At 38.3% G+C, this 13,498-nt stretch overlaps 1 protein-coding gene across 1 annotated transcript in view; it reads left to right on the top strand.

Moving 5' to 3' along the window:
* NUP210 (nucleoporin 210kDa) overlaps positions 1-13,498 on the top strand; it is a 60,785-nt gene that overhangs the window by 43,421 nt on the left and 3,866 nt on the right. The window contains exons 27-36 of the mRNA XM_010284354.1: positions 157-237; positions 1,165-1,296; positions 1,493-1,651; positions 2,514-2,605; positions 4,099-4,273; positions 7,787-7,962; positions 9,326-9,543; positions 10,082-10,218; positions 11,020-11,143; positions 12,074-12,220. Of these exons, the coding sequence (XP_010282656.1) occupies positions 157-237; positions 1,165-1,296; positions 1,493-1,651; positions 2,514-2,605; positions 4,099-4,273; positions 7,787-7,962; positions 9,326-9,543; positions 10,082-10,218; positions 11,020-11,143; positions 12,074-12,220 (1,441 nt within the window). The remainder of the gene's footprint in view (positions 1-156; positions 238-1,164; positions 1,297-1,492; positions 1,652-2,513; positions 2,606-4,098; positions 4,274-7,786; positions 7,963-9,325; positions 9,544-10,081; positions 10,219-11,019; positions 11,144-12,073; positions 12,221-13,498) is intronic.

The raw sequence follows: 13,498 nt of genomic DNA, 5'->3' as shown, positions 1-13,498 counted from the left end.
GCTGAATTATGTTCATTTGTATTTTCTGTGATAAGTCACATGCAAATCACATGGCAATAGTGATTAAATAACGGCAAAATAGCGACTAGATCCTGAAAGTGAAATCTAGTTCAGATTTGACAAGTGCTTACAATGTTTTCACTTCCTCCTTTTTAGGACAAAGTGGAAGTTGAAGTAGTACAGCTGACAGCTGTTAGAATCCGTGCACCCATTACACGAATGAAAACCGGTACACAGGTTAGTTGATTCGTGATTAGCTTTTATTGCCTTAAAATTTTGGCCTGCAAGCTATGACCATTCTGATTAGGTCATCTGATAATGCCACTCCAGCTCTCGGAGTGGTCGCGTGCTCTGAGGGGTACCACTGCTGCTGCAGGAACGAATGTGCTGTCAGTGGAGAAGCTCCGGAGCTGAACATGCTAAAACAGAAATCAGGACAAATTTACCTTGTGCACCAACCTGATTTTTAGCAATTCGGTCCCTGCTGAGGAAGCATCATTTAATTTGGAGAAGGGTTCTCTCACCTTCACTCTATTTGCAGTGGAGACTTTCTTCCTTTGTATGTTAAAAATCTACAGTATGTCTGCTGTATCCAGAACAATAGATATTGTTCAAATTATCTTTTAACAAGTCTATTTTTTTAGGAGTCTGTATTTCCTCCATTAGTTACTCATGCCAAAATGACTAGTGATTCTAGCTCATTCTTCCCAAATGAATGAATTTGAAGATTAAAACTAAAAAGTTGAAAATCCCTGGTTTGTGTTCATATGTTGTGTTGCCTTAATTGGAGAGTTGGAAGGGGAAGGTTGATGTCCAGAGCAGAGTTAGTCGGGGAGATCATCTAGACAAAGATGATGAAGATGAAGTGATTTGATGCTACAAATGGGACAAATTAATTACTAAATTCATCTTTTCTGGTAGAAAACTGATACTTGTTTTTTGTAGAATGTGTAGCAAATGAGAATAAATCAAAATTTACTTTTTACAAGTTGATGGTTATTTGGGTCTTCTGTGTGATACATCCTTGCAATATATGCAGTAGCCAAACCATTTTCTTCATAAGAAATATCATCTCTTGATCAATGAATTTTAATCAGGTTTGCTCTGTGTAGGTTTGGTTAGCATCCTAGAATTACCTAAAAAAGTTGGTTTCTGTCTTTGTAGATGCCAGTTTATGTAATGGGCATCACCAGTAGTCAGACTCCTTTTTCCTTTGGCAATGCAGTACCAGGGTTAACGTTCCACTGGTCTGTCACAAAGAGGGATACTCTGGATATCAAGACAAGACACAGTGAGGTAAATTGTGTGTGTGTGTACTTGCATGTGTGTGTATCTTGGGAAAAGGAAACTGCCACATAATGGGAATTGAGAAAATATTGTTTCCACTCACTTAAAATCAAAGAGCCATTGTCAGTGCTGGGTGTGGTCTTTCCTGTGTATCAGTGTCAACTCTTTCCATGAGTAAAATTGTAATCACTTTCTCCTGTCCAAGGCCTCTTTTCAGCTTCCTGCAAAATATAACTTTGCAATGGATGTTTATGGCAGAGTAAAGGGAAGAACGGGCCTCAAAGTTGTTGTCAAGGTCCTTGATCCTGCAGCCAAACAGTTTTACAACATGGCAAGAGAACTGTCTGATGAAATCCAAATTCAGGTATGATGATGTTCCCCACCAGTTAATTCAGCTCTGAAATAGATGTTCTAACATCGAAGTCTGTATATGAAGTCAGGAATTTGAAATGCAAAGGAGTAGTTCCAGCTTGGGTTTATCTTTGAACTTTTTCTCTTATTTGTATAATGTTCTGCTGTTTGGAAACCTCAAAGTTCCCCAAGTGTTGTTAAGGTTTACACTGAACAGTTACACACTGGTGTGATGTCTGAATGAAATTCAGGAGTTCGTTTTTTTTGCAGACCACCTGCAATTGAAGTGACTTATGTCTTGTGGATAAGCAGTGTTAGAGCTGTAAAAGAGCTGTGCTGCTCTAGTTTCCCTCCGCACAATAATACTTTTGGCTTATAGTGCTTATCATACATGTCTCTGCAAGCATGTCAGTTTGGATCAGGAGTTAGCTTCTGAAATTAATCTCCTGGTTGTTCCCACTTACCATGCTTTGGGGAGCAGTTTCAAAGTACACAAACTTGATTCCTTTAAATGGAACAAAGCGAGGAAATGTGCTTGAGAAGTGCACCTTAAGTGGGCGTTCCATTCTTGGGCTCAGACTGGGGGTAGTCTAAAGGAACTTGGGTGAGTGTGGGGTCTCCGCAACACCATATCACTTGACAAATCTGCTTCTTTTTCATACTGCTTCATAGTATAGCTCTTCAGAATAATTTGTAGAAGATACTGCTTATCCCATTCTCAAATATTCATGTTTATTTTTCCCATATATATTAAACAAGGTAAAAACAGGGGGTGTTATTTATTTGTGTGGGGTTTTTTGTTTTGAAGGTGAAATAAAGGGAAATCAATTACTTGCTGCACACAGCAGTAGGCTAAAATGCCTTTTATTTTCCAGGTGTTTGAAAAACTTCATCTAGTTGCTCCAGAAGTAGAAGCGGAGCAGATCTTAATGTCACCAAATTCCTTTATTAAACTTCAGACAAACAGGTCAGTGATCAGTTTTCACACTGTGATTTGTGTCAACCGTTTATTAAACCCATAAAGCAATTCTGTTTGAAGTAAGCTGTTTCAATCTTTTAAAAAGAATATCAGAGTACATCCATATAATACACAACTTACCTGGTGATTAATAGTATCTTATCTGTACTGTTGGGCTCTTGTATTAGTTAGATTGTAGCTAGAAAATTCATTCAATATTTGGAACTTTTAGATCCTTATTTTAAAAGATGCTGAGACAGTTAAAGCAGTAGGCTGCTTCCACTAGAGTTTTTTATGGATGATCATGGCTATATGGAATATACATTTCTGTATTTCTTACACAGAGGCTATGACTAGATTTTGTGATTAAAATGTCCTTTCCAGATGAGAAGTCCTTTTTACATAATCTGTTTTCAAAGACTGACATTTCAGACTCATTTCAGATTTGAAATTTGGTTTTCCTAGCATAAGAATGTGCAGATACATACAGTAGGACCTACGCTGAGGGTGAGGCTTTAAATGCATTTACTTTTTAAAGGGAGGGAACCATTAGTTTCACTGGAGCTCCAATGCCTATGGTCATTCAGCATCTGCTTTTGAAACAGCTATATAGGAACCCTGCTATTTGTAGTCATTTACTAATATTGTTTTGCTATCTCTTCTGAACAGTTTTTCTGATTAATTAAGCATTAAGTTGCTAGATATCAGTTTGCACATTTCTCTGTCCCATTATCTTCACTATCCAGTGTTGGAGCCTCTGCATCTGAACACTACCACCAAAACCAATTACACTATTGCCAAGAAAAGAGCAACTAAAATTCAGCTTTAATGCTTTTTTCCTAGGATAGAGTATTTCTATTGCAATGGAGGAGCTTGGGAGGAAAAAAAAAAACAATTACAGATCTTTTAGAAGATGTGATAAGTGATACTTAAAAGTAGCTAATGTCACAGAATACCCACTAATTATAGTTTATGTACTTGCTCGCTTTATTAATATGCAAATGCCATGGTGAGAGTTACTCCAAAAATTAACCTTGCCTACAAAACCATTTCCAGGAAACTGATGAGATCCACTTAATCACGTCCCTGACTTTATCTCTAATACCAGCATTGGCGCTGGCAGACCAATCTCCCTCTAAATATTGTTTACAGAAAATGATGGCAGAAGCTGCCTGTTGTAGCCTTAGCCATTATTATTTGGAATCATGTTTACATTGGTGAATGATGACACTGCAGGGCAGTGGATGGAAACTAGATTTCAGTATATGCCTAAACCCAGATAAGACTTCTTCCAAGTGAGCTTAAATCAGAACTTAAACTTTTCTTTTGCAGACTAGAACATGGGCTTTTCAACTTTTATTGCAGACACGTGGAAAAAGCACATACCAAACAGCAATCTTTTAGATTTGCATAATATATTGGTGCAAATATGGTTTTACTCATTTAAGGGAGTCCTTTCTTTTTTTGTTTTTCTGGTTTGTTTGTTTGTTTGTTTTCTTAAGGGATCGAATGGCTTCGATGAGTTACCGTGTCCTGGATGGACCAGATAAAGTTCCTGTTGTAAAAATTGATGAGAGAGGTTTCCTTAACTCTGGGTCTTTGATAGGATCATCAACAATTGAAGTGATTTCACAAGAATCATTTGGGATCAACCAAACAATTGTAGCTGCTGTTAAGGTAGTATCATCTCATTTTCTACTGCATCATCATTTTCTACTGCAACAGGGAGTTAACTGCACATTTTGAACTTCACTTCTGAAAAATGTGAAGTGTAGGAATTAATAGTCAGTTCTGAGGTTTGGAAAAAAGTTTAGTCGGCTAAACTAGATGGATAAACGTTAAATCCCAGCAAATTCTTAAATTTGGTACATTTTACAAAAAAATCTCTGTGTGCCTATGCCTTAAAAAATTTAAAAAAAAAAGTTTGTCCTAGAAATCTCTTAGAAGGCTGATAATTACAGAAGTTCAAATAAAAAAAGATGTTAATGTAAACATGCATTTTGCAGTGTGTGAAAAAGGTGAGTATCATCTAGAGTAATGAATATAAATGCAGGGTCTGTTGTGAGGTACCTAAGTGAAAGCAAGATTTTAGATATTAGAGATGTAACTGTACAGTGCCCCGAAATTTTACTTTCTCTGCTGTTTGCCAGCAGTTCAGCTTTTACATATAATGAGAATTTCTGCATGACAAAGCCTATCTTACCAGATGCAATAATTTAACTGCTGTTGCCTGTATTTGGTGAGCTGGCAAGAGGCGTGTCCAAGGCTGCCCTATGTGCCTAAGCTACACTGAAATGTGGATGCTTCAGGGAAGGACAAATCTGTAGCAAAACTCCGCAGTTTGTTTCCAGGCTAAATGAAACATCTTTCTTTCTCAAAACTTCATCTCTTGATTGAATGCTGTTCTGTGAAGTCTAACGTATCTTACTGGTTGGGCACTTAGGACACTAAAGGAACATATGTCCTTCATTTCTGTTCAAAAGTCCTTGTGCTGAGAACTTTCTACATCCGGCAACGTGAGCTTTGAGATAGACACTGCTCCACTTACTCTTATCCCTTTTTACTCTGTCAGCATCTTTCCTATGTCCCAACTAAAGGAGAAAGACATATAATTGAGTGATGACTTTATTTGCAAGTTTAATTATTGTGATCGCTGTGAAGTGACTTGATGCTTTTTTTTTTTTATTTTAATTTTATTTTTTACCATAATGTTTAGCTTTGTCTGTAGGACAGAGTGTAGGTCTGTCCTCCTGGGTGGAGAATGAAAAAAGAAATGGTAGCTTAGTTTCACTAATGCCAATCCTGCTGCTAGGTGGTGGCAGTGAATTTCTACAGCTCTGTTATAGATGACCTTGTTTCTTCCCTTCACTGCTGGATCCGGCGAGTGAAAGACATCTAATGAGTTTGGGGTTGGCTCAAATGGCATTTAGTCAGCATATAGTGGTACTGAAGTTAAATTCCCCCTTTGTGCATTCTTTCCATACACAGTTAGGGTATTGCAGAACTGTGGGGTTGGTGCACTATGATATTGAGCTTGTGAGCCCTTTGTAGTAGGAACCATCTCAGTTCAGCCTCTTGTACAACTGATTTGTTTTCCTGTACTTTTTAGGACTATGCTGCTTTTATGGATATAATATTTTTAACCTCACAGTAACCTTGTGAGGTAATACAGTGCTGCTGCCTTCAGTTTATGGATGAAGAACTGAGAGAGAGTTTGAGTGGTTTTGCTGAAGGTCATGCAGAAAAACTTGTGACAGAGCAGATGAGCTTGAATCTGTCGTGTCATTCCAAGGCAGAGTTCTCTCCTTCACGCCGTCCTTCCTTTCATAAGTTCTTGTTTTATCTATTTACAACTGTACACAATTAAGAACCAAACTGCTGCAGCAGCATCACTTAACACTTAGACCTTCAACTTTGCTCAAAAAGACTATCTTATACAAGCCAAGGAGGACGGTGGAAGTAAGGAGTGACAGTGTGCTCTACCAGCTTTACTCAACTCTTTTTTTTTTTTTAAATAAAAAATGCTTTAAAAACTGAAATGCTTTAACAATAAGTAGCTGTTTTCATCAACGTTAAATTTAGCAGTTGTCCCTTGTGGGGCAGTTTCTGAGATTTTTAAAGTAAAGCAAGCTTGAAAATCTGTCAGGGAAATGGCGTTTCTGTTAGCTTGTAACCTCAGCTACTTAGGCAGATGGCTATATGCACTGATATTTTAACTGATTATATCAGCCTGTGGAGTAGACAGTTGTATATACTTTTTTTTTTTTTCAGATTCACCAAAGAAGCTGTTTGCTTGAGGCCAAATTTGTCCTTTCCTTTTTAAGTTTTGACATGTACATTTTCAGATTGCAGAGTTTTACATTTTAGCTGAACCTCTTAGGTCAGAAAAAGGGGATTTTCCTACAAGATAAGCCTGAGGGCTTCTTTTAAAATAGTTTCCTCTTTATATTTGAGGGTTTTTGCTTTCTCTATCCTTCCATTATTTATTTTCCAACAGCTGTAATAGAAAGAACAGATATAGTTGGTTTTGTTGGGTAATTTTGTTAATTAACCTAGATAAGTTAATCAAGAATAGCTGTATGTTATTTAAAAAAACAGAAAAAAATAAATGGTTGCGAAGGTTTTGTCTTCAGACAAACTTCCCTCATTGGGGTGTTACTGCAAAAACATGGGGGTGTGCACATATGGATAATCTAGCAGACTTTTCTAAAGAATTTGGAGCAGTTCCTAACTTCTGCCTCGGGTGAGGAGAGGCATTGAGGCAACAAAATGCAGCCTGCTGACCAGTTAGGGGTTGTCAGATGCCAGTTCTGACTGTGTTTCTCGGTCACACCTAACTTCTATCAGCCCATGCCTCAGAGGCCGGCCTCAAACAGAGCTGAGGTGGGTAGAAACCGTGTGTATCCTCTTGGCTTTCTCACCTAGGGAAAGGGAACTGCGGACACGGTGACCATTGCATCCCCTTCCTCACACACACTGCAAGTTATTCCTGTTGTAGTAACTGGGGAATTACACTTTTTATTTTAAGAATTACTGGGAGAGAAGTCTAGGGGCAACTTGTTCTCTTGCACATTCAGGGAGTCTTAACAGTTTTTTATAGGATAATGATGTAGTCTCTGAAGTCTGTGATGTGTGTTCCTACATCATTATTGCTTGCTTTGATTCCCAGTGCTATTAGAGAAAAATACTAAGAAATATCTGATGGGAGGGTGTAAAGAAGACAGAGTCAGACTTTCTCAGCAGTGCTCAATGACAGGGCAAGAGGGAACACACAAAAATTGAGACACATGAAATTCTGTCTGAACATAGGACAGTACTTTTTTTACTGCTGTGGCTGTTGAGCACTGGCACAGATTGCCCAGAGAGATTGTGGAGACTCCACCCCAGGAGATTCTTAAGACCTGTGGGCACGTGATCCTGGGCAACTGGGTCTAGGTAACCCAGCTTGAGCAGGGCGGGCTGGACTAGACAATCTCCAGATTTCAACCTCAGCTTTCTGTGATTCTGTGAAATACATGTACTGATAATAGAAGCTCCACATCTCAGTACTGTCATATGGCTAAACCTATAGCAAATGGTTCATAAAGGAAGCTTTGTATATTTGCATAATAAGAACCCTTTTAGATTGTTTTTATAGAGGCATCAAAAAAAGGAATTTCACTTTGCTTTTCACTGCTGATGTTTTTACAGGTCTACCCCATCTCATACCTAAGAATCTCCATGAGCCCTATTCTGCACACACAAAACAAAGAGGCATTATTGGCTCTCCCCCTGGGTGTGACGCTGACGTTCACAGTGCATTTCCACGATAACTCTGGAGATACTTTTCATTCGCATAATTCTGTGCTCAACTTTGCAACAAACAGGTGGGTATCTATCACCGGGTGCTAATTACAGAGAACAAAACCAGCCAAATACACAGAGCCCAGCAACACCAAGGAACAAAGATTGCTCCCAAGACATCAAGTGAAGATATAGCTTGGACTGGGATTAACAAAGACAGGATTTTGTCTCTGCAGTCTTCAGAGGCATTGTAGCAGAAAGAAGAGTTCCAGTTAGCAATCAATATTCTCTAGCAAATGGAAAGTTGCCCAGATAAGCATGATCCCCAGCGGGGTGTGCTGGGGTACATTTCTGCTTTAAGTGACTCTGAATCATCAGATTGCATACATCAGCGGCCTATATAAACAGTTGATCTTGTTAGCTTTTGGCTCATCTCGCCTCTTTTCTCCTAGTGCTTTGTTACACTGACTCACTGAAGTCTTACGTAAGATGGTGAACGGTCTGGGTCGGGGGCTGTCTCTTCAGATATGCTTGCACAGCCTTCGCACAGCAGAGCCGCGCCTCGAAAGGCCTTTTGGTCTCTGCCTCAAAATAAATATTATTGAACAGCCGCCTTTGGTCATTAGTAAACAATCGCTAACTCCATTACTATAACATAGCTTGTTTTCTGCAGAGCACCTTGAAGTTAGAACACAGTGATCATGATTAAAGGGGCGGGGGGGCGGGGCGGGAAGGGGGTTGAATGCAAGATTTTTCTCATTCTCTTACCTAAATGATCTGCAGAAATGTCTATAGCATACAGAGGTCCCTGAGATAACAGTGCCCTAGCTTCCAAAATAGATGTGACGGAGCTGCTTCAGCATAGGGCTGATTATTAGCCCGAGAGAGAGAAGCACTGCTCATTAACCTCTGGTGCAGCACTGTGGTGACCCGGCTCTACTGCTGTCAAGACCTTCAGTGTCTCTGCGTGGTGCCTCCAGGGTGGCAGCAGTCCCTGTGCTGGGTGCATTTACAAGTGCTCAGTGCATTTGGGAATACTGAATTTTGGTAAATATCACAACTCGCAATCAAATGTAATTTAGCTTTGTAAAGCTATGGCTGGAAAGCTGCATATTAGTGTTTAAATTTATTTGCTGCTTACCTTCCTGAGAAAAAGGAAAAGAGACAGATTACCCCATTCTAAAGTTATACAATTCTTAAAATTAGGAAATAGTTCTCATACATAATTACGTATTTCCTCAGCGTAATTATGCAAGAACTGAAATTTGCCTCAGTAGCACCTAAATAGTTTTTATATATTTTCCTTATTTTGTCAGACTTCATTAGAAGATAACCAGACAACAAGAAGTCAACCGTCTAAAAAGAGTTCAATACCTACTATTTATTGTAGAGATAATGACATTAGCAAACTTGCCGTAATATCAAAGCGTTTCTTTTTATCTGTAGAGATGACTTTGTACAGATTGGGAAAGGAGCCACAAACAACACATTTGTAATCCGGACTGTAAATGTAGGTTTGACCTTGCTTAAAGTCTGGGATGCAGAACACAGTGGAATTGCAGACTACGTCCCACTCCCTGTGCAACATGCCATTTTTCCTGAACTTATCGATGTGGTGGTAGGTGATGTCCTCTGTTTGAGTACTTCACTGATAAACCAAGAAGGTAAGCGGCACTTCAGTTGCTGGGGTTTTGCAGCTATGTAATTTGACATCAGTGTGACTCTTTCTCGTTCTCAGGAAAACTAAATGCATAATTTATGATGTTTGTTCAGAATCAAATGTCACTGTTCTTGTTAATGATAAGAATAGGTTTGATCAACTCCTCTAATTTTAATTGTACCATGCAATATGTTGCTTGTATTGAATTCATGAGTATCAGACTTCAGACGTTTCCATTCTGTTAGCTTGAAAGGCTTGTTTTTTATGGGAATCATGCAGAGTCAGGACTGTCTTAACTTCATTCACTGTATTAGATTCTTAGTATTAATGGGCTTTTGTCAGGGTGACTGCAAGTCAGTTTGGTGTCGGGCTGCCAGCCTTCTACCACACAACACCCTAGAATCTAGTTTCTGTGCACTGGGGCGTGTGTGTACGCCCGCTGCCCATGCAGTGGGTACACGTGTGCAGACACCAATGTGATAATGAAATGCTTCAGGTAGCATAAATTTGTAGAACAGCGTCCAAATGGTGTGTCTTCTCAGGCCTGCCGGGCGTCTGGAGCTCCTCGTTAAGCACTGTTCTTCAGGTCGACTCCAAGACTGGCGTAGCAGTGGCAAGGGATTCTGGTGTTGTCACCGTCTATTATGAGATTCCTGGATTACTTAAAACATACAGAGAGGTGAGGCACTGTTAAATTCTACCAGAACTGCTGAAGTTGGTTTGCTTCAGGTGGACCCGCACCAAAAATGTATTGTATGATTTTTTTTTTTTTGTTATAATTATTTAGAAACATTCTTTTTAAAGGACAAAGTATTAGAAATGCAAATGGTTGGAAAGTACTTGGTATGTGTCCAAGCACATCATATTTTTGGTTTTTGGTTGTTTTTTTTTTTAAATCATCTACATTAAGGAGAAAAATTCAGCATAACAGTTTCTGGTTTTAGCCTGTACTATTCTTAAATTGTACGTTTTGATTCCTTTGGCTAAGTTGTTTCCAGACGCTAAACAATTTTTGAGTACAGCTGCTTTTATGTATGAAGTCTCACTGCAGGATGAGATGCTGACAGGAACTTTCTAGAGTGTTGTACCATGTGACTGCATCACTGATCACAGCTACTCAATTGAATTATTTTGTTTAACTACAGTGCACTCGTGCTGTTGACACAATTCACTGTATCAGCTAACATAAGCACTAGACATTCTTTTGAAATTAAATTTAGACAATAGGATTTATGCCTATTAACTTACGGGAGTTGGGTAGAAAGAAAAAATGCTTTTACTAGCCTAAATTGACTTGAAAGGCAGTTTCTAAAATTAGAGAAATGTAGGATTTCTTATCAAGAGAAACACGACCTTTTGGAGTCTTCTCTTTTGTTATGCATAGAAGGATGTGCGCATTTCACAATTCAGTCTGGTTTGGCCCTAGCTTTTATTTGTTAAAACAGTTTTTGGTAACAATATACTTCATCTTTTTTTTCAGATACTGATTAATATTCCACAGAGGACTACAACAATGCACGTAAGTGGAGTGAAAACAAGTTTACAAGGAGTTGCAGCCTCAAAAGTAATAGTTTCAATTGGGGAAAGAAATAAAAATTTGAAAGGTATGATTAAAAAAAGCTTTATGCTAATTGCTTATTGCATCTTTGTATATTCATGATAGGTGGTTTTGGTTTGTGTTTTGGTTTTTTTGTTTGTTTTTAAGGGTCTGTGAAGTTGGTGTAGCAAGATCTCTATGAACCTCTAGTGTCTTTCTGGAGTCCCAAGATCTCTAGAAGAATCTTAGAGCCATGTTACAGAATTTGGAGGCTGTTCTGAGGCACTGTTTAGATTTCACAACTAATAAAATTGGCAGATAATAGAAGTGCCATTTTTGATCAAAAAAGCAGTTAATAGGCAATCAGCGGATTGCTTATATGTTTAATTCCAACTGTCTCCTTGAAGTTACTATTTTTTCTTACTGAGCGTGTTATCATCGTTAAATCTTTTACAGAAATTATCAGTGATTAGAATCAATACAAAGATAAAGCATCATATTGTGTCCTCTCTTTAGTAAGCTGTATTTTGTGTGATTATAGTTCCTTTTAGTTTTTAGCTTAACACTTAGCACTTCTTGAAGCAGTATTTTATTGCACTTATGTAAATTTATTAGCCTACCAAAAAAACATCCTGCCAGATACTAAAATATAAATTGAGACTCCCAGGATCATATAAGTTATTCAACAGAGACATCTGAGCTGAAAATTTTCTCTAGTTCATTCTTTCCTGTAAATAAATTATTCCTGTCAAAAAAAACCCCCACAACATATAAAACTTTAATTTGCTGACTCTTTGGGATCAGACCTGCGACAGGACAGCTATGATTTCCAGCTATTTTTAAGATCATCATAAACTTGTGAAACTATTTCAGAAGGTGGCAGAAGAACCTGATATTTCAAGCCATGGTTTTGCTTTTAATTAATTAAAAAGTAATTTGTTATCATTTTCTTTTCTAATTAATTAATTAGAGATTAATTATTTTTTCTTCCCCTTAGGGGAGTGCTTGCCTGCTCAGATTGAAGCTATTACTGAATTACAACCACAGTCCCTTATCAATTGCCATCTCGATTTTAACAATGACGTGTTTGACTTCCCAGCACGTGATATATTTATAGCAGCACCTGGATTTGATGCAGTTGCAGGTAAGATGAGAGAAGATGCCACACTCCAGGCAGACACGTGGAATTCTGCTGTGGTTTAGTCCAAATGCCCTTCCACCCAGCAGATTTCCTTCTGAGGCCTCTGAGCTTTGCTGTGTAGGATCTCAGGCTTCAGTGAGTTGTTAACATGTACTCTCATTGTTTAACTCTAGGCTTTTCTGCATGTGACAAAAACATTTATTTGTCTTCGGAGAAAGCCACAAATCAGTGGCAGCCCATTTCATAGGTTTTTCAGAGTTGTAATAGTAAGTCAGGAATAAAATCAGAAGCGTTATTTTACTTGGGCAGGGAGGAAACAAACTTTGATACGTTTTTTGACTACAAATTTAGGTCCTAATTTTGCACATTACTGCTCATATGTTTGTAGGTATGTAGACAGTCCAATGGTACCTTGAGAGAGAAGTGATAGTATTGCAGAATGTTGACATAATACACTGGGGACACAGACTTTACAGACCTAGCAGCTGCCATATTTTACTCCAGCTGAACTGTACAAAAAATAGATTGCCTTGTGTATAACAATTTAGAAAAGACTGTCAGGCTCTGTATTTGTTAAACTGTGGAAGCAAAACACTCCCTCCTTTAGCTGGTACAAATGAGCACTTGGGAGACTATTCCCAAACTGGGTATCTCTGCAGCTGTAAACACCTAGTGGCTTTTAGGTGTTTTCTTGCCTTTACCATACCCTTAAATGAAGTGGAAGTTAAGACTAGGGGTAAGAGAAGCAATCATGAGTTTTAATGTCTGTATCCCAACGGTCTTTAGCTTTCACCAAAGTGTGCTCTACAGTCAAATATTTTTTCTATTTGATGCTGGCCTTTCAAAAGCCCTGCCACTGTAGTTGTTGCAATGTAACTAACCTCAGAGATTACAATAAGGGAAATAGCATAAATGTGAGAATTTGGTGAAAGTAATAAATTTTTAATTCTTTGTATTCTGCAATTTAAACATTTCTGGAATTTATTGCGCTTTCAAACTTTCCTGCACAACCTGAGTGCTGTAATTTCTTAGGAAAGGTAGAATTCTTACATATCCCCAAAACAACATGAACTGGGACTTAAAAGGAGGGGAAATTACCAGATACTGTGAAAATGGAAATAAAATTGTGAAAGTCTACAACAGGTATTAGTGTTTCATAACTATAACATGATTTAAGAAGGAGACGAAACATTATGGACTGTATGGAAATAACATTAATTATCTGATAGATTAGTCAACTCATTGTGTAAAACACTATTATACCTTGCATAGTAGTGGCTG

Source organism: Phaethon lepturus, unplaced genomic scaffold (genome assembly GCF_000687285.1).
Source record: "Phaethon lepturus isolate BGI_N335 unplaced genomic scaffold, ASM68728v1 scaffold48873, whole genome shotgun sequence".
Classification (NCBI taxonomy): Eukaryota; Metazoa; Chordata; class Aves; order Phaethontiformes; family Phaethontidae; genus Phaethon; species Phaethon lepturus.
The sequence above is the reverse complement of the archived record's forward strand: the minus strand, read 5'-3'. Positions and strand labels throughout refer to the sequence as shown.